Source organism: Salvelinus alpinus, chromosome 15 (genome assembly GCF_045679555.1).
Source record: "Salvelinus alpinus chromosome 15, SLU_Salpinus.1, whole genome shotgun sequence".
NCBI classification, from domain to species: domain Eukaryota; kingdom Metazoa; phylum Chordata; class Actinopteri; order Salmoniformes; family Salmonidae; genus Salvelinus; species Salvelinus alpinus.
In genome coordinates, this window is record NC_092100.1 from 8,105,991 (window position 1) to 8,133,651 (window position 27,661).

At 42.0% G+C, this 27,661-nt stretch overlaps 1 protein-coding gene across 1 annotated transcript in view; it reads left to right on the top strand.

The window, feature by feature from the left end:
• Window positions 1–14,702: 14,702 nt before the first annotated feature.
• Window positions 14,703–27,661, top strand: part of alpi.1 (alkaline phosphatase, intestinal, tandem duplicate 1) — a 30,193-nt gene continuing 17,234 nt past the window's right edge. Inside the window, exons 1-6 of the mRNA XM_071342379.1 lie at window positions 14,703–14,883; window positions 15,516–15,641; window positions 17,207–17,322; window positions 18,036–18,210; window positions 25,441–25,613; window positions 26,395–26,529. Coding sequence (XP_071198480.1) covers window positions 14,787–14,883; window positions 15,516–15,641; window positions 17,207–17,322; window positions 18,036–18,210; window positions 25,441–25,613; window positions 26,395–26,529 — 822 coding nt within the window. The 5' untranslated portion in view covers window positions 14,703–14,786. The remainder of the gene's footprint in view (window positions 14,884–15,515; window positions 15,642–17,206; window positions 17,323–18,035; window positions 18,211–25,440; window positions 25,614–26,394; window positions 26,530–27,661) is intronic.

Sequence of the window (27,661 nt, forward strand, 5' to 3'; positions counted from 1 at the left end):
TAAAATGCAATATCGGGTTACTAAGAACATCTAGTGAGGCACATTTCATTCAAAAGGCTCAGTCCCTCAGTCCCACAGTCCCTCAGTCCCTCAGTTCCTCAGTCCCTCAGTAACTCAGTCCCTCAGTCCCTCAGTCCCTCAGTCCCTCAGTCCCTCAGTCCCTCAGTAACTCAGTCCCTCAGTAACTCAGTCCCTCAGTCCCTCAGTCCCTCAGTAACTCAGTCCCTCAGTAACTCAGTCCCTCAGTCCCTCAGTAACTCAGTCCCTCAGTAACTCAGTAACTCAGTCCCTCAGTCCCTCAGTAACTCAGTCCCTCAGTAACTCAGTCCCTCAGTCCCTCAGTAACTCAGTCACTCAAACAAACGTCTAACTTCCAGATAGTTTCCATTTTCACACACACACACACACACACACACACACACACACACACACACACACACACACACACACACACACACACACACACACACACACACACACACACACACACACACACACACACACACACACACAGACACACACACAGACACACACACAGACACACAGACACACACACAGACACACGCATAGACATAGACATAAAGGCACACACATGCACACACACACACACACACACATAGACATAAAGGCACACACATGCACACACACACAGTCCCTCAGTAACTATAGATAGTTTCCATTTTCTTTCTTCTTCTGCAAAACGTTTCCCTTGAAAATTCCCCTGTTGTCCTAGTAACCTTTATCACAACATTGATTATTGATTGCACTTCCCGAAAGGTGTCAGAAGTGCACTTGAACAATCCGTACTTATATTGAGTACAAGCATGCCTCGTTTCACAACACACTGAGGATACGTTACAAATGGCACCCTATTCCCTATAGACCGTGGTCAAAAGTAGTACACTATATAGGGAATAGGGGGCCTTTTGGGACGCAGCCTCTTAGATTGTCACGGTTCAACCAACATTGGGTCAGAATACTAGCAAAAGCATTCAAAGTATTCAACTAAAACATACTTCTCATTTTACTCATTATTATGTTTGTTTTCATACACACAGTACCAGTCAAGAGTATATATATATATATATATATATATATATATATAGTACCAGTCAAAAGTATTATATATATACACACAGTACCAGTCAAAAGTATTGTACAGTACCAGTCAAGAGTATTATAAATATATATATATATAGTACCAGTCAAAAGTATTATATATATATATACAGTATCAGTCAAAAGTATGGACACACCTACTCATTCCATTGTTTTCTATATTTTTACTATTTTCTACATTGTAGAATAATAGTGAAGACATCAAAACTATGAAATAACACATGTGGGATCAAGTAGTAATCAAAAAAGTGTTAAACCAAATCAGAATATATTTTATAATTTAGATTCTTCAAAGTAAAGACCCTTTGCCTTGATAACAGCTTTGCACCCTCTTGCCATTCTCTTATCTAACGTCATGAAGTGTTGAATGAGTTCCCACATAAGCTGAGCACTTGTTGGCTGCTTTTCCTCCACTCTGCGGTCTGACTCATCCCAAACCATCTCAATTAGTTTGAGGTCAGGGGGTTGTGGAGGTCAGGTCATCTGAAGTGTATTTAACAAGTGACATCAATGAGGGATCATAGTATTTCACCTGGATTCACCTGGTCATGGAAAGAGCAGCTGTTCTTCATGTCTTGCACAGTCAGTGTGTTACCTACACTGTGACTTGTAGACTAAGCTACTGTTATACCCAGATGTTCTCAGAAGAAGCAGACCATTGTTGACGAACTCATGTTTTCCCACAAAGATGCCACTGTTACATATAATTAGTCTGGTATAAAAAAAAAAAACTTTTTCATGGGCAGGTTTTTTTTACTTGTCTTATTGCACGGTGTGGAAATGCCAGCTGAAAGCTTGGTCTACTCTAAAATCTACACTGGTAGCTAATGGCATTGAAATACTGTACCTTTCAGTTGCCTATGGTGATCCGATACTATACACAAATCGAGAGTGAAACTTTGCCAAAAATATCCTCCCGTACGTAGGTTTTGTAAATAATACCCAGTTATGCAGTAGAGGTCACCTCTGTTTTTTCTCAGTTTTTTTTGGGCCTTGTCTTGGGAACGCTTCTGTGTTGCTTTTCAATGGTCATTTCCATTAGTAGTCCTACATACATATATATCTTCATTTATTAATTTAGACAGGCCACAACCGACAAAGGACTCTTGCATTTACAGTATGTTCGTCATAGACCATGTTCACCATCTGCAGCCCACGGTGATGGTGTCCTGTGTTACTTCCAGTGAAAACCAATGCAGAAATGTCACGTTCCTGACCTATTTTTATGTTATTTTGATTATGTTTAGTTGGTCAGGGCGTGAGTTGGGGTGGGCATTGTATGTTGTGTGTGTTTGGTTAGTCTATGGGTGTTGTATGTGTATGGGATAGTGTTTGTTAGGTTGTCTAGTTATGTCTATGGCTGCCTAGATTGGGTCTCAATCAGAGACAGCTGTCATTCATTTGTCTCTGATTGGGAGCCATATTTAAGGTAGCCATAGGCAGTAGGCTTTTGTGGGTGTTTGTTTCCTGTGTCAGTGTTTGGACCACACAGGACTGTTTTGAGGTATGTCACGTTTGTTGTTTTGTAGTTTGTAGTGTTTTCTTGTTATTTACATTAAACATGTACAATTACCAATCCGCATCTTGGTCCGATCCATGCTCCTCCTCGTCTGAGGAGGAGAACGACTTTGACAGCCATTACAGAAACACCCACCAAACCAGGACCAAGCAGCGTAGCAATGGGGAGCAGCAGCGGCCCAGTACACAGGACTACTGGACACAGGAGGAATGGTCTTGGGAGATCATGGACGGAAAAGGACCCTGGGGAAGGGTTGGAGAGAATCGCCGCTCTCGGGAGGTGAAGGAGGCAGCCACAGCCCAGGAGCGGTGGATTGAGGAGGCAGCACGTAAGAGAGGCTGGAAGCCCGAGAGGCTCACCCAAAAATTTCTTGGGGGGTGGCTAAAGGGGAGTGTGGCGAAGCCGGGTAGGATACCTGAGCCAACTCCCCGGGCTTGCCGTGGAGTGAGAGGGCGTCGTACTGGTCAGACACCGTGTTATGCGGTAAAGCGCACGGTGTCCCCAGTACGCGTGCTTAGCCCAGTGCGGGCTATTCCACCTTGCCGCACTGGGAGGGCTAGGTTGGGCATCGAGCCGAGTGCCATGAAGCCGGCCCAACGTATCTGGTCTCCAGTACGTCTCCTCGGGCCGGCGTACATGGCACCAGCCTTACAGGTGGTGTCCCCGGTTCGCCTGCATAGCCCAGTGCGGGCTATTCCACCTCGCCGCACTGGCAGGGCTACGGGGACCATTCAACCTGGTAAGGTTGGGGAGGCTCGGTGCTCAAGAGCACGTGTCCTCCTTCACGGTCCGGTATATCCGGCGCCACCTTCCCACCCCAGCTCAGTACCACCAGTGCCTACACCACGCACCAGGCTTCCAGTGCATCTCCAGAGCCCTGTTCCTCCTCCACGCACTCTCCCTATGGTGCGTGTCTCCAGCCCAGTGCCTCCAGTTCCGGCACCACGCACCAAGCCTCCTGTGCGTCTCCAGAGCCCTGTGCGCACTGTTCCTTCTCCCCGCACTCGCCCTAAGGTGCGTGCCCTCAGCCCGGTACCTCCAGTTCCGGTACCACGCACCAGGCCTAGAGTGCGCCACGAGAGTCCAGTGTGCCCTGTTGTTGTTCCCCGCACTAGCCTGAAGGTGCGTGTCCTTAGCCCGGTACCTCCAGTTCCGGTACCACGCACCAGGCCTACAGTGCGTCTCAGCCGGCCAGAGTCTGCCGTCTGCCCAGCGGCGCCTGAACTGCCCGTCTGCCCAGCGGCGCCTGAACTGCCCGTCTGCCCAGCGGCGCCTGAACTGCCCGTCTGCCCAGCGGCGCCTGAACTGCCCGTCTGCCCAACGCCGTCTGAACTGTCCGTCTGCCATGAGCCTGCAAAGCCGCCCGTCTGCCATGAGCCTGCAAAGCCGCCCGTCTGCCATGAGCCTACAGAGCCGTCCGCCAGACAGGAGCCGCTAGAGCCGTCAGCCAGACAGGAGCCGCTAGAGCCGTCAGCCAGACCGGATCAGCCAGAGCCTTCCGCCAGACCGGATCAGCCAGAGCCTTCCGCCAGACCGGATCAGCCAGAGCCTTCCGCCAGACCGGATCAGCCAGAGCCTTCCGCCAGACCGGATCAGCCAGAGCCTTCCGCCAGACCGGATCAGCCAGAGCCTTCCGCCAGATCTGACCAGCCAGAGCCGTCAGCCAGCCATGACCAGCCAGAGCCGTCAGCCAGCCATGACCAGCCAGAGCCGTCAGCCAGCCATGACCAGTCAGAGCCGTCAGCCAGCCAGGATCCGCCAGCCAGCCAGGATCCGCCAGCCAGTCCGGAGCTGCCGTCCCTCAGCCCGGAGCTGCCGTCCCTCAGCCCGGAGCTGCCGTCCCTCAGCCCGGAGCTGCCGTCCCTCAGCCCGGAGCTGCCGTCCCTCATCCCGGTGCTGCCCCTTATCCCGGTGCTGCCCCTTATCCCGATGCTGCCCCTTCAGTTAGGTGGGTTTAGTTGGAGGGTGGTCATTGGGTGGGGGATACGGAAGCGGGGAATGACTATGGTGGTGTGGGGACAGCGTCCAGAGCCGGAGCCACCACCGTGGACAGATGCCCACCCAGACCCTCCCCTAGACTTTTGGTGGTGCGTTCGGAGTACGCACCTTGAGGGGGGGGTTATGTCACGTTCCTGACCTATTTTTATGTTATTTTGATTATGTTTAGTTGGTCAGGGCGTGAGTTGGGGTGGGCATTGTATGTTGTGTGTGTTTGGTTAGTCTATGGGTGTTGTATGTGTATGGGATAGTGTTTGTTAGGTTGTCTAGTTATGTCTATGGCTGCCTAGATTGGGTCTCAATCAGAGACAGCTGTCATTCATTTGTCTCTGATTGGGAGCCATATTTAAGGTAGCCATAGGCAGTAGGCTTTTGTGGGTGTTTGTTTCCTGTGTCAGTGTTTGGACCACACAGGACTGTTTTGAGGTATGTCACGTTTGTTGTTTTGTAGTTTGTAGTGTTTTCTTGTTATTTACATTAAATATGTACAATTACCAATCCGCATCTTGGTCCGATCCATGCTCCTCCTCGTCTGAGGAGGAGAACGACTTTGACAGCCATTACAAGAAAACTGACTCATACATAACTGTGTTTGATATCTAGCGAGACCATTGTATAAAATAGGTTTATTATTCATTTTGCAGATCCTTAGCAATGTAATAAAACAGATGTTTTATTATGGAGGAATCCATTCCCCGGCTAATACACTTGAAAAAAGAACAATCATGGGTGAATCTCGCTAGTCTCCAGCGCCTTCCTCTATTTGCCTCCTCCCATTTGCACTGAGAAGATAGCAAAGGCAAAGCAGAAAAGTCCACTCGTAGAAACAAAGGATTTGATATCAAATCAGAGAAGTTGAAGGGAAGGAGACAAGGAGAGGATATCGATTTAGACTATTGAGATCCACCCTTTCACCGGTTGAACGATAGAAGCACCATGATCCAGAGCTCCAGAGTGGTAAGCTTCTCTCCAGCTAATAGGCTATGTCTGGTCAACACCTGTTGGACGTGGAGGTCGCCGCAAGAGGATGTTTTTGGACTGGGGCCTTTCTGGCTAAATGCACGTGGGTAAATAATCCAGGGTCTGACCTCAAGCCCCATCGGTGGGACTGTTGACCTCCTTGTTGGGTAACATGTTCCCTCATGTGCGGTAACTGGAACGTCACGCCCCGGTGACCGTGCAGGAAAGATTACCCTCGTCCTTTAGGAAAAGAAACCACCAGCACCGTCAAGTCAGCAGGACACACACACACGCGCACACACACACACACACGCACACACACACACACACACACACACACACACACACACACACACACACACACACACACACACACACACACACACACACACACACACACACACACACACACACACACACACACACACACACACACACACACACACACACACACACACACACACACACACACACACACACACACACACACACACACACACACACACACACACACACACACACACACACACACACACACACATAGCCTCTCCTTAATGGTGAAACTGCCGCGTCTGTCAGGAAAAGAAAACAGCAGCATGGTCAAGTCAGCAGGACACACAGACACAAGCAGACGTTGACCACCATGCACAACCACACAGATTCTCTCCACCTTAATAAAGGAGACATGTTTAGACAACGTTGACCACCATAAAATGCTGACAGACTCTTTCACATTTCAGTATCTGGCAGCGGGTATCTATGCATGTGTATGTGCCCGGTCGATGGAGGGTTACTATATGGTGAAAATAAATGAAACAGCTGGAGGTCATTTGGTTTCAATGGAGTTAGAACGTGATTTAAATAGGTTAGCTCTTTCCTGGTATTTTTGTGTGAATGTACTATATCTAGGACAACATAACATTTAGAATGTACATTTTGATTTATGTTGGTACTAACATCGCTTTGTAATCGAGATGTCTTTGAAGTAAAAAAAATACAGGTTAGATTGAGAGTTGATTAAAGTGTACAGTTTTTTTTTCTCTCACTAGGATCGCCATCAAATCCTTCTTGGATACTACTGCCTTCTCGTCCCCTTTTTATATCAGTTTATCTATTATATCAGTATATCTATTATATCAGTACCTATTATATCAGTGTCTATTATATCAGTACCTATTATATCAGTACCTATTATATCAGTACCTATTATATCAGTATATCTATTATATCAGTATATCTATTATATCAGTATATCTATTATATCAGTGTCTATTATATCAGTACCTATTATATCAGTATCTGTTATATCAGTATATCTATTATATCAGTGACTATTATATCAGTACCTATTATATCAGTGTCTATTATATCAGTACCTATTATATCAGTATATCTATTATATCAGTATATCTATTATATCAGTATATCTATTATATCAGTGTCTATTATATCAGTACCTATTATATCAGTATATCTATTATATCAGTATATCTATTATATCAGTATATCTATTATATCAGTATATCTATTATATCAGTATATCTATTATATCAGTATATCTAGTATATCTATATATCTATATATCAGTACCTATTATATCAGTACCTATTATATCAGTATCTATTATGTCAGTGTATCTATTATATTAACATCTATTATATCAATATCTATTATGTAAGTATATCTATTATATCACTATAGACATTATATCAGTATATATTATATCAGTATATCTATTATATCAGTATATCTATTATATCAGTATATCTATTATATCAGTATATCTATATATCTATTATATCAGTACCTATTATATCAGTACCTATTATATCAGTATATCTATATATATATTATATCAATATATCTATATATCTATTATATCAGTATCTATTATATCAGTATATCTATATATCTATTATATCAGTACCTATTATATCAGTACCTATTATATCAGTATCTATTATGTCAGTGTATCTATTATATTAACATCTATTATATCAATATCTATTATGTAAGTATATCTATTATATCACTATAGACATTATATCAGTATATATTATATCAGTATATCTATTATATCAGTATATCTATTATATCAGTATATCTATGATATCAGTATATCTATATATCTATTATATCAGTACCTAATATATCAGTACCTATTATATCAGTATATCTATATATATATTATATCTATTATATCAGTATCTATTATATCAGTATATCTATATATCTATTATATCAGTACCTATTATATCAGTATATCTATATATCAGTACCTATTATATCAGTATATCTATATATCTATTATATCAGTGTCTATTATATCAGTATATCTATTATATCAGTATATCTATTATATCAGTACTGTATATCTATTATATCAGTATATCTATTATATCAGTATATCTATATATCTATTATATCAGTATATCTATTATATCAGTATATCTATTATATCAGTATATATTATGTCTATATATCTATTATATCAGTATCTATTATATCTGTGTATCTATTATATCAGTATATCTATTATATCAGTTTATCTGTTATATCAATATATATTATATCATATATCTATTATATCAGTATATCTATTATATCAGTATATCTATTATATCAGTATATCTATTATATCAGTATATCTATTATATCAGTATATCTATATATCTATTATATCAGTATATCTATTATATCAGTATATCTATTATATCAGTATATATTATGTCAGTATATCTATATATCTATTATATCAGTATATCTATTATATCAGTATATCAGTATATCTATATATCTATTATATCAGTATATCTATTATATCAGTTTATCTATTATATCAGTATATCTATTATATCAGTATCTATTATATCAGTATATCTATTATATCAGTATATATTATGTCAGTATATCTATATATCTATTATATCAGTATATCTATTATATCAGTATATCAGTATATCTATATATCTATTATATCAGTATATCTATTATATCAGTTTATCTATTATATCAGTATATCTATATATCAGTTTATATCAGTATATCTATTATATCAGTTTATCTATTATATCAGTATATCTATTATATCAGTACCTATTATATCAGTATATCTATATACCTATTATATCAGTATATCTATTATATCAGTATATCTATTATATCAGTATATCTATTATATCAGTATATCTATTATATCAGTATGTTTACATGTAACTCCTTTGCCAGCTGTGGTTGTGTCTCTTTGTGACTGTTTCTAAGTGTGTGTGTGTGTGTGTGTGTGTGTGTGTGTACAGTATGTGTGTGTGTGTGTGTGTGTGTGTGTGTGTGTGTGTGTGTGTGTGTGTGTGTGTGTGTGTGTGTGTGTGTGTGTGTGTGTGTGTGTGTGTGTGTGTGTGTGTGTGTGTGTGTGTGTGTACAGTATGTGTGCCTGTGCCTATTTCTTTCTCTCCTCCTCATGAACCCTCAGTCCCTCTTCGGTTCCTCACAAATAAATTCAGAGAAGAAACCTACATATAGCTACAAAGCCCCACAACCTGAGAAAGTGACGGAACATAACCTAACAGGCTTGTGTTCACAAAGATAAAGAACAAAATCGGACTTCAAGTGTGCTACTGTGGTGGAGAGAGAGAACAGGAATGGGCCATCTAGCTTTCAAAGCACAGGGATATTTCTGACGTGAACGTTTGTAAATGGTCAAAATCAAAAGGTGAGTGGTGTTTTTACTTTGATTTCTCCTTCCCCCTCCTCTTTAACACAATAAAATGAGGAGCTACGCTGTGGAAGTAGGGGGATGGAAGCTAGCTAGTGTTTACGTCCATAATTTATGACTTCTGTAATTCCCAGAGGTGAGAAACTTTGCCAGCCATTGTTGTGGAAGGCCTTTTAAGAGGCAGATTGCAGATCTGGTGTTAATGGTAACATAGAGAGGGATACAAGACTTAAATAGAAAGACTCAACGTCAGAGATTCTGAGGACGAAGATACTGTACAGACCAAGATACTGTACGGACCAAGATACTGTACGGACCAAGATGCTGTACTGTCCTAGGGCACACGGGGCAAGATGAGGCTTGTGGCGCTGTACCTGCTGGTATTTTCTGTGGATGCTGCTGCTCTGCAGATGTAGATTCAGGTGTTGTATCTTGGTTGACAATTTAATGGGCACACATCCATAATGAGGAGTAAACATGAATAGCAGAGTGGTAACACGTGAAATTCTAATGAGATTATAAATACTGTAGAACAGTAGTCACCAACCTTTTTTTGAGTCAAGATCATTTTCTGAGTAAAAATGCAGGCCGCTCAGATTTTTTTCAAAATGACTTGCAACATTAACCAATTAAAAACAGTTCTGTAGCAAATGACGTTTGTGCAGTAAGCTATAGGCCCATTACATTATTACTGCATTCTGGCTAGGCTTAAATTGAAAATAATATAGGTATTTGATTACACTGATCATGTGTTGTATTAATTGTGAGGCACAGCTCCCTCCACTCACCGTCCCTCCACTCTCCCTCCCTCCTCTCTCACTCCCTCCACTCCCCGTCCCTCCTCTCTCACTCCCTCCACTCATCGTCCCTCCTCTCTCACTCCCTCCTCTCTCACTCCCTCCACTCATCGTCCCTCCTCTCTCCCTCCCTCCACTCACCGTCCCTCCTCTCTCAATCACTCCCTCCACTCACCCTCCCTCCACTCACCGTCCCTCCTCTCTCACTCCCTCCACTCTCACTCCCTCCACTCACCGTCCCTCCTCTCTCACTCCCTCCACTCCCTCCCTCCACTCACCGTCCCTCCTCTCTCACTCCCTCCACTCTCCCTCCCTCCACTCACCGCCCCTCCTCTCTCACTCCCTCCACTCACTGGTCCCTCCTCTCTCCCTCCCTCCACTCACCGTCCCTCCTCTCTCACTTCCTCCACTCTCCCTCCCTCCTCTCTCACTCCCTCCACTCCCCGTCCCTCCTCTCTCACTCCCTCCACTCCCCGTCCCTCCTCTCTCACTCCCTCCTCTCTCACTCCCTCCACTCATCGTCCCTCCTCTCTCACTCCCTCCACTCTCCCTCCCTCCACTCACCGTCCCTCCTCTCTCAATTACTCCCTCCACTCACCCTCCCTCCACTCACCGTCCCTCCTCTCTCACTCCCTCCACTCACCCTCCCTCCTCTCACCCTCCCTCCTCTCACCCTCCCTCCACTCTCACTCCCTCCACTCACCCTCCCTCCACTCACCCTCCCTCCACTCACCCTTCCTCCACTCACCCTCCCTCCTCTCTCACTCCCTCCACTCTCACTCCCTCTACTCTCACTCCCTCCACTCTCACTCCCTCCACTCTCACTCCCTCCACTCACCGTCCCTCCTCTCTCACTCCCTCCACTCCCTCCCTCCACTCACCGTCCCTCCTCTCTCACTCCCTCCTCTCTCCCTCCCTCCACTCACCGTCCCTCCTCTCTCACTTCCTCCACTCTCCGTCCCTCCTCTCTCCCTCCCTCCACTCTCCCTCCTTCCACTCACCGTCCCTCCTCTCTCACTTCACACGTGTATACAGGGTTAGTGTGTAATGGTGTATCCAGGGTACATATTTATGGTGTATACAGGGTACATATTTATAGTGTATACAGGGTACATATTTGTGGTATATACAGGGTCAGTATTTATGATGTTAACAGGGTTAGTGTTTAATGCTGTATACAGGGTACATATTTATGGTGTATACAGGGTCAGTATTTATGATGTTAACAGGGTTAGTGTTTAATGGTGTACATGGTTAGTGTTTAATGTTGTATACAGGGTTAGTGTGGTGTATACAGGGTACATTCTAATGGTGTATACAGGGTTAGTGTGGTGCATACAGGGTACATATTTATGGTATATACAGGGAACATATTAATGGTGTATACAGGGTTAGTGTTTAATGGTGTAAATATGGTTAGTGTTTAATGGTGTATACAGGGTTAGTGTTTATCGTGTATACAGGGTACATATTTATGGTATATACAGGGTACATATTAATGGTGTATACAGGGTTAGTCTTTAATGGTATATACAGGGTCAGTATTTATGGTGTATACAGGGTGAGTGTTTAATGGTGTATACAGGGTTAGTGTTTAATTGTATACACAGGGTCAGTGTTTAATGGTGTGTATAGGGTTAGTGTTTAATGGTGTATAGAGGGTTAGTGTTTACGGTGTTTACAGGGTTAGTGTTTAATGGTGTATACAGGGTTAGTGTTTAATGGTGTATACAGGGTTAGTGTTTAATGGTGTATACAGGGTTAGTATGTATGGTGTACACAGGGTTAGAGTTTAATGGTGTATACAGGGTTAGTGTTTAATGGTGTGTACAGGGTTAGAGTTTAATGGTGTATACAGGGTTAGTGTTTAATGGTGTATACAGGGTTAGTGTGGTGCATATAGGGTACAATCTAATGGTGTATACATGGTTAGCGTTTAATGGTGTGTACAGGGTTAGTGTGGTGTATAGAGGGTTAGTGTGGTGTATACAGGGTTAGCGTTTAATGGTGTATACAGGGTTAGCGTTTAATGGTATATACAGGGTTAGTGTTTAATGGTGTATACAGGGTACATTCTAATGGTGTATACAGGGTTAGCGTTTAATGGTGTATACAGGGTACATTCTAATGGTGTATACAGGGTTAGCGTTTAATGGTGTGTACAGGGTTAGTGTTTAATGGTGTATACAAGGTTAGTTGTTAATGGTGTGTACAGGGTTAGTGTTTAATGGTGTATACAGGGTTAGTGTTTAATGGTGTATACAGGGTTAGTGTTTAATGGTGTGTACAGGGTTAGTGTTTAATGGTGTATACAGGGTTAGTGTGTAATGGTGTACACAGGGTTAGGGTTATAATAAAGTGAGTTTCCATGACATTCCACTCTGTCACTCTCCACAGTAATAGAGTCTTGGAGCATGTTGACAAGTTCATCATGATAGAATTATCACAGTAAGTCATTAGTCATCTGCTGAAGAAGTCAAATTTGGTGACTGCCGTACTCTTCTGTGCTTTAGGAGAAAAACTCAGCCTGTTAAAACACGCTTTTTTAAGTAAGTAATTAACTTACAGACGTGAGTTGTTGGTGGAAGTTGAAGCTGTGTTAAGACCGGCAGATCTTGTGGTATTTCCACTTGTCTTGATGGAAACCCAGCAACTCTCTCTAAATAAACCAGCCTTCCTTTTAGAGTCGAGAGACAGATCCCTCATTATAATAGACAGACTTGCCTCCACAAGCTCAGAGGCTCTCGTGTCTGCTCTGGTATTTTGGTTGGTGTTGGTGCAACGTAGAAATAGAATGACTTGAACACAGTGGTGGAAAAAGTCCCCAATTGTCATACTTGAGTAAAAGTATAGAAACCTTAATAGAAATTTACTCAAGTAAAAGTAAAAGTCACTGAAATTCTACTTGAGTAAAAGCCTAAAAGTATTTGGTTCTAAATATACTTAAGTATCAAGAGTAAATGTAATTGCTCAAATATAGTAAAAGTGTAAATCATTTTAAATTCCTTCTATTAATAAGCAAAGCAGGCGGCACCATTTTCTTGTTTTTAACACTCAGACATCATTTACAAAAGATGCATGTGTGTTTAGTGAGTCCGCCAGATCAGAGGCAGAAGGGATGGCCACGTGTTCTCTTGATAAGTGTGCGAATTGGACAATTTGACTGTCTTGCTAAGCATTCAAAATGTAACGAGTACTTTGGGTGTCACGTAAAATGTATGGAGTAAAAATAACATTATTTCCTTTAGGAATGTAGTGAAGTAAAAGTTGAAAGTTGTCAAAAATACAAATAGTAGATTAAAAAACATGAGCTGGCGCACACCCAGAAAAAATAGTTTGTGTGGAGGTGCTGACTAACGGCGCATAAACTATAAACTATGCAAAATAAAGAAAGTCGCACACGGCAGGGAAAATATAAATAGTAAAGTAAAGTACAGATACCCCACAAAAATACTTAAGTAAAAATACTTTAAAGTACTACTTAAGTACTTTACACCACTGCTTGAACAGACATCCTCCCCATTCAAGTCAATGTTCTGTGATGGAGCTTTGACTTGCCTAGTTAAATAAAGGTTAAACATTTCCCCCATTCTAGTTATTCTGTTTCCATGGTGGTATATGTGCTGTTACCCAAATCATGTGATGCCCCTCTGCTCTGATTCCTCTTCTTGATTAGGCACACTGTACACGTGACTAACCACAATCTGCTACTCTGCGTGTGAGTCACTATGACATGGCAGAGGTTTCTCATGGCAACAGGGATAACAGGATGCAGTCCCCTCTACAAGCCTTTGTTTTTTTTCACATCAACATTCGACATTCAACATCAAGACCCAAACCTTGGAGTCAGTCAGTGGTTGTAGGAGGAACAATGTTGGCTCCCGTCACTTCGTTTCACACACTAACTGTTGTCTTTGTGTGATGTTTTATTTTATTAACACCACAGGCAGTCTCCACTACCTCACGGAAGAAAAATGCAACCCACTTTATATCCCATTACTTCCCATCAAAAACAGCCACCATTTCTGGATTATTATTTACCGTACGGTAGAAGGTCTTTTACATGCAAAGAACACATTTCACATTGTTTTGGAGTGAATTTCCCCTTTAAAGGAAAGAAAATTTGAAATTTGAACCTTTTCCAACATGAAAAGCACAGCACAGATCATGACTCAATAAAACATCCCCAAGAATAAGAATGGGGAATTGTACATTCTCACATTTTTAAGAAATGAAAAGAGTAATTTATGATTTGCACTACAGTACGTCAATGCCAACACACATTGGGCAGCCATTTTTCCTTTCTGTTAAATTAACTGGCGTATAAAAATACACATTAGAGCATTTCCCACATCAAAGAAACATTTCCATTTTAAATAATACACATTTTTAGAGAGTGAGCTGGAGAGAAGAGAGAGGGGGGGGTGGGGGCAAGCCTTTTAAGAGAGAGGGGCTCCTCTGAGTGTGGAACGATACTGGAGGAGTTTGGTCTTGTGTGGTCCCTGCTTCCCCTTTCTCTCTCTCTCACTCTGCCTAAGCCTATGAGCTGGCTAGGGCCCTTTGCTTACAGCACACCCTGAGCTTTAAAAGGCTGGGCTGGAGGTCTGAGGAGGTACACTCTCCTCTCCTCCTGAGTGCTGTGTGGGTCGGTGGGACAGCTTTTCCATCCTCCAGGCCAGTAATGCAGGCATCACCACAGAGCTGGGCCTTCAGGCTGCTCCCTCTCCTCCTGGCCTCTCTCCTGCTTGCCGTTACCGGGAGTACTGTCACAGTTGAAGGTGAGGATTCAGGACCCAGCAGTGGCATTGTCACTGCCGGTCATATTACCAGGGGTCTGGGTGGACGGGCGGATGGATGGGGCTTACAGCTAACTTCAGCCGCGGTTAGTCTCACAGTTAACCTCAGCCGCGGTTCATCTCACAGTTAACCTCAGCCGTGGTTTGTCTTACAGGTATTTTACCCTGATGACGACAGCTTGCCTGTCGAAACGGTGGTTATTAAATTATTGCATCTGAGCTCCTAGACTGTGAGGCTGTGAACTTTTTAAAGTCATCTCACATGTAACCTTAGGCTTGGTTCGTCTCACAGGTAACCTCAGCTGTGGTAATTGTGGTCAGGTGTGTGAGTGGAGAGAAAGAAAGTGTGTGTGTGTGTGTGTCAGATCCAGCTTATGTAAATTGTTATGACACAACGGGATGGATGGACTGTTTGTCTTTCCGTTGTTTTTGTGTGCAGTCTTCCTCACACCATCAGGACTGCTGCCACTATTCTGAGACTGAGAGGCATCAAGGTGTTTCTTAACTGGTTTTGTCCATTTTTGACGCCTCCTCAGAACCCAAGTCCCCTAGGAAAAATGTCTACTCAATTGTCTCAACTGTAACGTGCTTTTGTGTTTTTTTTTCCAATATAGAGGAGCAGGAGAAAGAGAGGGACCCAGCCTATTGGAATGCTCAGGCCAAGGAGACACTCCAAGCCGCGCTGAGACTCCGCCCCCGAGTGCACCGCGCCAAGAACATCATCCTCTTCCTGGGGGACGGTAAAGAGGCAGAACCATAGACATACGATAACCAGATGGTGTTTACGTAAAGCACAGCATTATCTGGCACTGCAGAGCACAGCCACTTCACTATCTAGCACAGGGATTTCTTTGTCAATTACAGGAGTAAAACTGGAGGAATACTGTTGGATAAATAATTGGAATTGTAGTTATCGAGGCCCAGGCGTGCATCCAACGAACGTGGTTTAAAGAGAGTAGAGCGGCTTTGAGATGCACACTTAGAGGGACACAAGGTCTCAGTGTTTCTGTCATTGGCTGACAGAATTTCTACTCTAGATGAAAAGGTCTATTTTGTGATATTTATGAGGAAGTTCTTCTCCTTCTTCTCCTTCATGAGTCATTTACATTGCCATTTGAGTTATTTAGCAGACGCTCGTATCCAGAGTTAGTGCATTCATCTTAATTAAAACAGCTAGGTGAGACATCCACATATCACAGGCACATTACAGTCACAGTAAATACATTTTTCCTCAAGAAAGTAGACATTAGCAAAGTTAGAGCTAGTCTGAAATGAAGAGTAATGTGAGTGTCATTTTACAAACTGTGGGGGGGGGGGGGGGGGGGGGTGTATTTAAGATACTCTTTGAAGAGGTTTCAGATGTTTTCAGAAGATGGGACTCTGTTGTACTAGCTTCAGGGTGAAGCTGGTTCCACCATTGGGGTGACAGGACAGAGAAGAGCTTGGACTGGGCTGAGTGGGAGGGTCAAGAGACCAGAGGTTGGCAGAACGGTGTGGGAGGGTTGGGGTGTTGGGTTTGAGCATAGCCTGAAGTTAGGGAGGGGCAGTTCCTCTTGCTGTTCCGTAGGCAAGTACCATGGTCTTATAGTGTATGCGAGCTTCGACTGGAAGCCAGTGGAGTGTGCGGAGAAGCGGGGTGACATGGGAAGGTTGAACACCAGGCGGGCTGCAAAGTTCTGGATAAGTCGCAGGGGTTTGATGGCACACGCAGGGAGCCCAGTCAACAGCGAGTTGCAGTAGTCCAGAATGGGAGATGACAAGTGACTGAACTAGGACCTGATCCGTTTCCTGTATGACGTTGGGTCGTACTCTACGAATGTTGTAGAGCATGAACCTGCAGGAGCGAGTCACTGTTTTGATGTTTTCAGAGAAAGACAGGGTGTTGTCCGAGGTCACGCCAAGGTTCTTAGTAAAGCCCTTTTGTAAGGAAAAACGAATTATGATTGGCTGGGACTGGATCCCCAGTGGGTCGGTCTGGCTTCCAAGTGGGTGGGCCTATGCCCTCCCAGGCCAACACATGGCTGCGCCCCTGCCCAGTCATGTGAAATCCATGAATTAGGGCCTCATTTATGTATTTATGTCTTGTGAAATCCATGAATTAGGGCCTCATTTATTTATTTATATGAACTGTAATTCAGATATTTTAAATTGTTGTATGTTGCGTCTATATTTTTGTTCAGTATAAATAGAATTGTATCAATATAAGAGGCTTCTCAATTAAAAACATTAGGAAATACGTTGTGTTTGGTCTTAGAGCACATTAATGAGGGAGGATAACATCATTGTCATCTCATTTGTCACTCAGGGATGGGTGTGTCCACTGTGTCCGCGGCTCGCATCCTGAGGGGCCAGATGGACGGAAGGTCGGGGGAGGAGACAGTGCTCGCCATGGATACCTTCCCTTACCTTGCGCTCTCTAAGGTCGGATGGAACCCTGCACTATTTCACCCTAAACCTCTCACTATGCATCCATTCAATTCACTCAGTCCTTGGTTTCATTTCAGGAAGATGTTTTGCATGCTCTGTTCTCTTGACATGTTGTATCTTGTCGTATTTCACCCTACTACAGCTCAGTACAGTCCTCTTGGTGTTGTTGTAAGAAAATGTTACACAGCTTAAGTTGAATTTGACAATTTAAATTTAAATGCAACCATTGTGGTGAAAGCAGGAAACACAGAATTTAGGTCTATGGTCAGATAGAAGTTAGCCAAACATAATTCCAAAATCTTTTCATTCTCCATTGAATTCTACACATTTTGATAAGAATTTCCGGTCTCTTCGATGTCCTTTCCAGCTTCTCTCACATTCATCAGATAAGGTGCACTGAATGGCAAAGAAAATAATGTAATTTACAGGGACTCAATGACCCCTCCTTTTTTTTTTTTTTTATGTTTCCCTAAGATTCCAACCCAAGATAGACTGCAAAGTTGTACGTTATCTTATAAACTAGTGTTTAAGAGTCAAGAAGAGACTTCGGACTTTGGACTTTAGTAGCTATTGCAGCTTAGCTGTTACGCAAAGAGCTCTAAGCCTCTTGGCGAGGTTCCTAGGTGTTGGGGAAAGGTTGTTCCAGTACTTATGTATCGCTATGCCCCATAATTTGAGTGTGTATGTGTTTGTTTTGTGCCATACAGACGTACAGCGTTGATAAGCAGGTAGCAGACAGCGCTAGCACAGCTACAGCGTACCACTGCGGAGTGAAGGCTAACGCTAAGACAGTGGGCCTTAGCGCCAATGCAGTGGCCTACGAGTGCAACACCACGTTTGGGAATGAAGTGTACTCCGTGCTACATCGCGCCAAAGCACAAGGTATGTTGTACCGCAACACATACACACTCATTTTATACAGACAAGCAAAAACAAAAAACACACAAACGCTCACTTCCACTACCCATCCACAGCCACCCCATACACATTCCATTGCACAATTGACCCTTCGCTAAGTCCCGCCCCAAACATTTTGGAAAACCAATCGCAACGCTCCGGTGGATAGCAACTGTCGCTAACCTGTTTTGTGTTTGTAGCTATAGTATCGGAGTCGTCGGAGTCAACACTCTCAATTCTGACTCCAATTTGACAAGACTGGACCAAAATGAGCTAAAAAATAGTTACAGCTGCAATGCCAGCGTAGACATGGCAAACATGTTTAGACAATGTCTGGTATATCATCAAAAGTCATTAATCTCAGCACATTTTTGGACTCATTCAGCAGTTTTTAACCTGATTAAGTTGAATACTATTGAAAACATAAGTTCAAAATTATGCTGTCACTGCTTCCTGTCAGTAACTTTTGATAAATAGACAGATGTACAGTTTTAAAGTTTCCAAATCACTAACCAATATGCAGAAACAGTTTGTGATATATTGAAACCTAAACATAAAATGTACTATCTACATATACGCTCCACTACATACATTTATTTACATGGACAGTGAAGCAAAACCTTTCACTTTGGCTCTATACTCCATCATTTTGGATTTGAGATGTTTTAATTTAAGGCGACAGTACAGAATGTCACCTTTAATTTGAGGGGATTTTCATACCTATCTGTTTGACCTTTAGAATTGAATGCCCTTGATGTATCTAGTCCCCCCATTTAAAGGTGTCATAAGTATGTGGACAAATTCACTTACAGTGTATCAAAGTAGTCAAAAGTTTAGTATTTGGTCCTAAATTCTTGGCAATGATTACATCAAGCTTGTGATTCAACAAACTCGTTGGATGCATTTTCTGTTTGTTTTGTTTGTGTTTCAGATTATTTTATGCCCAATAAGAATGAATGGTAAATAATGTACTGTGTCATTACGGAGTCACTTTTATTGTAAATAAGAATATAATGTGTTTCTGAACACGTCTACATTCATGTGAATGCTACCACGGTTAAGGATAATCATGAAGGAAATGTGAATAATGATGAGTGAAAAAGTTACTGATATGGTATGATATTTATACCTCTGTAACTTTCAATTTAACCTTTTACTGCGGTGGGCTAAATGAAGGGGGAAGAAAGGGGGATATCTAGTCAGTTGTACAACTGAATGCATTCAACTGAAAAGTGTCGTCTGCATTTTAACCCAAAACCTCTGAATCAGAGAGGTGTGGAAGGCTGCCTTAATCGACATCCACATCTTTGGCGCGCGGGGAACAGGGGGCTAATTGCCTTGCTCAGGAGTAGAACAACAGAGTTTTAACTTGTCAGCTTGGGGCTTTGATCCAACAACCTTTTGGTTACTGGCTCAACACTCCTAACCACCAGGCTACCTGCCACCAGGGTCACACAGAGTATTTCTTGGTAGTCTTAAACAAATCTACTTTGAAACAAAAGTATACACCTCACACACATGGTTATGGGCTTTAAAAAAAGTTGATACCTGTACCATGTCAGAAAAAGAGGTTGCGTCCCAATATTACCTTTTTATATACATCACAGAAGACTGAAATATAACAAAACTGTTTGACATAGCAACACACAATTTTCGCAGTAAAAAAATAAATATATATCTTTATTAATTATGAATTTCTAAAATATAATAGGCTGAAGGGGGCGCTTTTGGTCATTGACTTCAGGAAAGGGCTATGAAGACAGTATACAGGTAACTGCCAAAAAAAGGAAGCACTTGAGTAAATGAGAGATACCAAGTACAATATATAGAAAGCAGGGGCTTCCACACATGGTCAAGTAAAAAAAATGGTGGGCAGGTCATTATTTTGGCTACCATGGCTACGCCCCTATAGGATGACAATGCCCCCATCCACAGGGCACGAGAGGTACCTGAATGCTTTGATGAGCATGTAAACGATGTAAACCATATGCCATTGCTGTCTCAGTCACCAGATCTCAACCCGATTTAACACTGATGGGAGATTCTGGAACAGTGCCTGAGACAGCGTTTTCCACCACCATAAAAAATACATTCAAATGATTGAATTTATTGTGGAAGAACGGTGTCGCATCCCTTCAATAGAGTTCCAGACACTTGTAGAATCTAAGCCAAGGTGCATTGAAGCTGTTCTGGCTCGTGGTGGCCCAAGACCCTATCAGGACACTTTATGTTGGTGTTTCCTTTATTTTGGCAGTTACCTGTATGTTAAACACAAATTATTGCCACAATTACAGTAACAGTCAAATGTTTGGACACACCTACTCATTCAAGGGTTTTTCTTTATTTTTTACTATTTTCTACATTGTAGAATAATAGTGAAGACATCAGAACTATGAAATAACACATATGGAATCATGTAGTAACCAAACAGGTGATAAACAAATCAAAATCTATTATATAAATTAAAGTAAAGTAGCCACTCCTTGCCTTGATGACAGCTTTGCACACTCTTGGCATTATCTCAACCAGCTTAATGAGGTCGTCACCTGGAATGCATTTCAATTGGCAGGTGTGCCTTGTTAAAAGTTAATTTGTGGAATTTTTCCCTCTTAATGCATTTGAGCCAATCAGTTGTGTTGTAACAAGGTAGGGGTGGTATACAGAAGATAGCCCTATTTGGTAAAATATCAAGCCCATATTATGGCAAGAACAGCTCAAATAAGCAAAGAGAAATGACAGTCCATCATTACTTTAAGACATGAAGGTCAGTCAATATGGAATAAAATCAAATCAAATTTATTTATATAGCCCTTCGTACATCAGCTGATATCTCAAAGTGCTGTACAGAAACCCAGCCTAAAACCCCAAACAGCAAGCAATGCAGGTGTAGAAGCACGGTGGCTAGGAAAAACTCCATAGAAAGGCCAAAACCTAGGAAGAAACCTAGAGAGGAACCAGGCTATGAGGGGTGGCCAGTCCTCTTCTGGCTGTGCCGGGTGGAGATTATAACAGAACATGGCCAAGATGTTCAAATGTTCATAAATGACCAGCATGGTCAAATAATAATAATCACAGTAGTTGTCGAGGGTGCAGCACCTCAGGAGTAAATGTCAGTTGGCTTTTCATAGCCGATCATTAAGAGTATCTCTACCGCTCCTGCGGTCTCTAGAGAGTTGAAAACAGCAGGTCTGGGACAGGTAGCACGTCCGGTGAACAGGTCAGGGTTCCATAGCCGCAGGCAGAACAGTTGAAACTGGAGCAGCAGCACGGCCAGGTGGACTGGGGACAGCAAGGAGTCATCATGTCAGGTCGTCCTGAGGCATGGTCCTAGGGCTCAGGTCCTCCGAGAGAGAGAAAGAAAGAGAGAAAGAGAGAATTAGAGAGAGCATACTTAAATTCACACAGGACACCGGATAAGACAGAAGTACTCCAGATATAACAGACTGACCCTAGCCCCCCGACACATAAACTAATGCAGCATAAATACTGGAGGCTGAGACAGGAGGGGTCAGGAGACACTGTGGCCCCATCCGATGATACCCCCGGACAGGGCCAAACAGGAAGGATATAACCCCACCCACTTTGCCAAGGCACAGCCCCCACACCACTAGAGGGATATCTTCAACCACCAACTGGAAAATTTGTGCAGTCGCAAACACCATCAAGCGCTATGATGAAACTGGCACTCATGAGGACCGCCACAGGAAAGGAAGACCCAGAGTTACCTCTGCTGCAGAGGATAAGTTCATTAGAGTTATCGGCCTCAGAAATTGCAGCCTAAATAAATGCTTCACAGAGTTCAAGTAATAGATATATCTCAACATCAACTGTTCAGAGGAGACTGCGTGAATCAGGCCTTCATGGTCGAATTTCAGCAAAGAAACCACTACTAAAGGACACCAATAAGAAGAGACTTGCCTGGGCAGAGAAACATGAGCAATGGACATTAGACTGGTGGAACTCGGTCCTTTGGTCTGATGAGTCCAAATTTGTGATTTTTGTTTCCAACTGCTCTTTCACAAAAAAATAAAAAAATAATTGTTAGGGGAACGGATGATCTCCGCATGTGTGGTTCCCACCGTAAAGCATGGAGGAGGAGGTGTTTTGCTGTTTACACTGTCAGTGATTTATTTAGAATTCAAGGCACACTTAACCAGCATGGATACCACAGCGGTCTGCAGCGATACGTCATCCCATCTGGTTTGCGCTTAGTGGGACTATCATTTGTTTTTCAACATGATCCAAAACACACTTTCAGGCTGTGTAAGGGCGATTTGACCAAGAAGGAGGGTGATGGAGTGCTGCATCAGATGACCTGGCCTCCACAGTCACCCGACTTCAACCCAATTGAGATGGTTTGGGATGAGTTTGGGATGAGTTGGACTGCAGAGTGAAGGAAAGCAGCAGTGGTTTAAAGTACTTAAGTAAAAGTACTTCAAAGTACTACTTAACTAGATTTTGGGGGTATCTGTACTTTACTATTTATATAGTATTTACTTCACTACATTCCTAATGAAAATAATGTACTTTTTACTCCATACATTTTCCATGACACCTAAAAGTTCTCATTACATTTTGAATGCTTAGCAGGAAAATATATTTTTTTAACATTTAAAAATAGATGGGCCGTCTGGTTTGCTTAATATAACCAATTTGAAATGATTTATACTTTTACTTTTGTACATAAGTGTTTTTAGCAATTACATTCACTTTTGATACTTAAGTATATTTAAAATGTATACTTTTACACAAGTAATATTTACTGGGTGACTTTCACTTTTACTTGAGTCATTTTCTATTAAGGTATCTTTACTTTTACTTAAGTTTGACAATTTAGTACTTTTTCTACCACTGAAATGCAGCCAACAAATGCTCAGCATATGTGGGAACTCCTTCAAGACTGTTAGAAAAGCATTCCAGGTGAAGCTGGTTGAGAGAATGTCAAGAGTGCAAAGCTGTTATCAAGACAAAGGGTGGCTACTTTGAAGAATCTAAAATATATTTTAAATTGTTTAACACTTTCTTGGATACTACATGATCCCATAAGTGTTATTTCATAGTGTTGATGTCTTTCATAGTGTTGATGTTCTACAATGTAGAAAATTGTAAAAATAAAGAAAAACCCTTGAATGAGTAGGTGTGTCCAAACTTTTAACTGGTATTGTATATATACTGTGTGTCTCACTAGCTTAATTACCATTTAAAGAGTTAAAAAATGCTAACCCTAATGATCTGGGTAATTGATTAGCAATACACATGGAGCCTTCTTACAATCTCTACTTACCAAAATATTCAAGGATAACCAGTAACCTACGTCAGCCTAGCTGCCTAGACAGGAGTCAAGGAGTCGAGGAATCTTCTCTTCTGAAGTCGACTCTCCACCATTAAGTTTCAAACGTATTGGAAGCCAATGAGGACAATGGCAAAAGTCGTACTGGCAGAGTCTTTTCATGAAAAAATGTATCGCTTAAACGGCTAAATAATTGAACTGTGCACCAGGGGTAGTCACGACTGTGATTCCTGAAATACAGAGCCTATTGATGGAGTATTTTACAAATCAGAAAATGATGCGAAGATGTATTGTTTGGTAGCTGGTTAGCTAGCTCTCAGTCTTGGTCTTGTCTTAGTCTCAGTGTCTCATTGACCACCATTGCTAACGTTAGCTAGTCAGTTAATATAACTTGTTTTCTCCAAATGCATGTTAGCTAGCTAAGTTAGCCAACGTTATATTATGAATACAACTCTCATCTACTGTTGACAGCAGGATATGATTTTAGATGACTAATTAGTTCCAAAATTCAGGGTGAAGCTGGTTCCACCATTGGGGTGACAGGACAAAAATTGGTTAGTAGCTTTGACTGCACGCTGACAATGCATTCAGAGCCATCCAGTGGCTAGCCAGACTACAAACTTGATTTTAACCAGGTTTATTTTTACCAATTTTACCGTCAAGCAGTTTTAATGACAGTTCAACAAAAGCGAGTCTCCAGATTAGCAAGGGGTAGTTTGTGTTTGATTTCATTGTCAAAAACACAGTTTGAGTTCATCGAGTGGAGTTTTCTCCAGTAGTTTCAAAGTGTAATTGAAACGGTTGATTGAGGTAGCAACAGTAACCAAGGGGGCGGGGCTTACAAATGGTCAAGGTTCACTATCATTATATATATATCTTGTATCCACACCCTCACACACTCCACCATAGATAGATAGATGAGGATGATAGGATTGCAAGGTTATCTAAAGTGCAATGTTCTCAACTCGTTATCTACTGTGTCTGGGAGTAAAACGATAATCTGATATTAAGTAACCCTTAAAGGTCCAGTGCAGTCCAAATTATATTTTTTCCCCTGTGTTTTATATTATATTTTACAACAGCTGATGAAACTAACACTGTAAAAGTGTGAACAAATTCCTCATAGTTGCTGTTTGAAAATAAAATCGGCACAGGACCTTCTAATCAGCAGGTTAGCTTGGGTGGGAGTTTCGGCTTTCCATGGTGACATCACCATGTGGTAAATTGGTTAATAGACCAATAACAAAAAGAGTTCCAAACCTCTCTGCCAATAACAGCTAGTTTTCCCTTTTCCCATCCCCACTCGGAGCACTTACAGGCAGTTGTAGCACATTTCTTGCTTGAGAAATAGTTTTTTGCTAAAAAGCAATTTTTGCCCATTTTAATGGAAATCTATTACTGTAAAGTACTTAATTGTTACACAGAAATGATTTGATATTGATTTAAAATGGCTGCATTGGGCCTTTAAGACCCATAACCCTTATACTTGTTAATCATTGATTCTTATATTTAAGGCCGGGATTCATTCCTACACAGATTAACGACCTGCACACAATAAAATACTTTTAAACGCAATTTCCCAGACATTTGTGGACATTGAGTTGGTAGTTACCATGCTGTAGATGTAGACTCAAGTAGAAATCATTTTGTGAGCTGCAGGTAGCCCAGTGGTTGGCTAGTAACCAAAGGTTGCTAGTTCCAAACCCTGAGCCGACTATGTGAACATGCTGTTAGTCACTAAGAATAAGAGCGTCTATTTAAAATGTTTGTATGCCTCAATATAATTTCATAGATGGAGTACCATTGTAGAATCAGTTGTTTTTGTGTCTGTCAGTGACTAGTGTGTGCATGTCTAGGGTGTGGACGTGTGTCCTAATATGGACACCGTACACCTCTGTGTTTTGTCAATGGGATATGTGTTCCAGGGAAGTCAGTGGGCATCGTGACCACCACTCGTGTACAGCATGCCTCTCCTGCTGCCGCCTATGCCCACTCGGTGAGCCGCAGCTGGTACAGCGATGCTGACATTCCCTCTAGTGCCCGCCGACAGGGCTGTGTCGACATTGCCACACAGCTGGTGACCAACGTTGACATTGATGTAAGTCTCCCTGAAGGCCTTTTATTGGTATCACAGTGTATATATACTATCATCTCCAGTCATTGCTTTTCACTGCAGTATTTCCCAAACCTGGTCCTAACCCACTGGGCACAGATGTCAGTTCAACGACTATTTTTGATTTGGTTCAGTTGTCAACTAAACTGAATTTAACACGAAATTGACAAAATAATTCACCATGTCATTGGATTTAGGTTAAACATTGAGTGAAAAATATAAAACAGAAATTCCCTTACATAGATTTTTATTCAAATACAAAAATGTTTCCACTTTGATTCAATGTCATCACATTGACTTTTTTTGGGTTGAAATGATGTAGAAATATCATTAATCCCAACCAATGGTTTGCCCAGTGGGTAGAGTCCCAAAGGGATGCAGATTTTAGTTTTGGGCCCGAGCACTCAACAAGGACAGAGAGAGTCTTTTTTTGAAACTGCACTGTTGGTTAGGGGCTCGTAAGTAAGCATTTCACTGTGAGGTCTACACCTGTTGTATTCGGCGCATGTGCCTAATACAATTTGATATGATTTGGAAGAGGGAGGAGGAGAGAAAATAGAGAAAACAGAATCTGGGGAAAGCAGTTCACCCTGTGGTAACAGTAATCAACATCAAGCATTTGACCTGATTTACGTGTGTTAGTCCAAGGGCAAAAAACTCAAATATGCACACCTTTAGGTCCCCAGGACCAGGATTGGGACATACTGTACTACTTACTGTGTGTGGAATGTACACAGTAATATGAAGTATCTATCTGGTGCATCAGGTTATCCTGGGTGGGGGGCGGATGTATATGACACCAAAGGGAACTCCAGACCCTGAGTACCCCACTTCCTCGTCCCGGAAAGGGGATCGGAAAGATAAGAGGAACCTCATTGACGTCTGGATGAAGGCCCAGCAGGTACACATTGATAATGTCCGTTGTTGGTCACATTCAGGGGATATTGTATGAGCCTTTACATCTAAGGATGTGTTAGTGTTCTGGAACCTGTTGTCTGTTAGAACCCCACAAAACTGTGTTAGTGTTCTGTAACCTGTTGTCTGTTAGAACCCCACAGAACTGTGTTAGTGTTCTGGAACCTGTTGTCTGTTAGAACCCCACAGAACTGTAGTTTTCTGGAAACTGAACCCCACAGAACTTCAGCCAGTTCCCTTATGAAAGTGGAAAAATAACTTTCATGGTCATGTTCATTCGGGCACACAATGTAAAACTAATTGCAACAGATTATTTGTTACTCTACAATACTAACCTAATTGACATAGTGAAAATAAGGAATATTCCAAAACATGCAGCCTGCTTGCAACAAGGCAATAAAGTACTACTGCAAAAAAGGTGGCAAAGATATTAACTTAATGTCCTGAATACAAAGCTTTATGTTGGCGCAAATTCATTACAGCTCATCACAGAGTACCACTCTTCATATTTTCAAGCATGGTGGTGGCTGCATCATGTTATGCGTATGCTTGTCATCGGCAAATGGAGGGAGGATAAAAAGAAAATGAATAGAGCTGAGCACAGGAAAAATCATAGAGGAAAACTTGGTTCAGTCTGCTTTCCAACAAACACTGGGAGACAAACTTACCTTTCATCAGGACAATAACCTAAAACATAAGGCCAAATATACACTGGAGTTGCATACCATGACGAAATTGAAAGTTCTGAGTGGCCCAGTTACAGTTTTGACTTAAATCAGCTTGAAAATATATGGCAAGACTTGAAAATGGCTGTCTAGCAATGATCAACAACTGACTTGACAGAGCATGCAAATATTGTTCAATCCAGATGTGCAAAGCTCTTAGAGACTTACCGTGAAAGACTCAGCTGTATTCACTGCCAAAGGTGATTCTAAGATGTATACACTCAGAGGTGGTGAATACTGATGTAAATTAGATATTTATGTATGTTTCACTTTGTCATTATGGGATATTGTGTGTATATGGGTGAGAAGAAATTGTATTTAATCAATTTTGAATTCAGCCTGTAACACAACAAAATGTGGAGTAAGTCAAGGGGTATAGATAGTTTCTGAAGG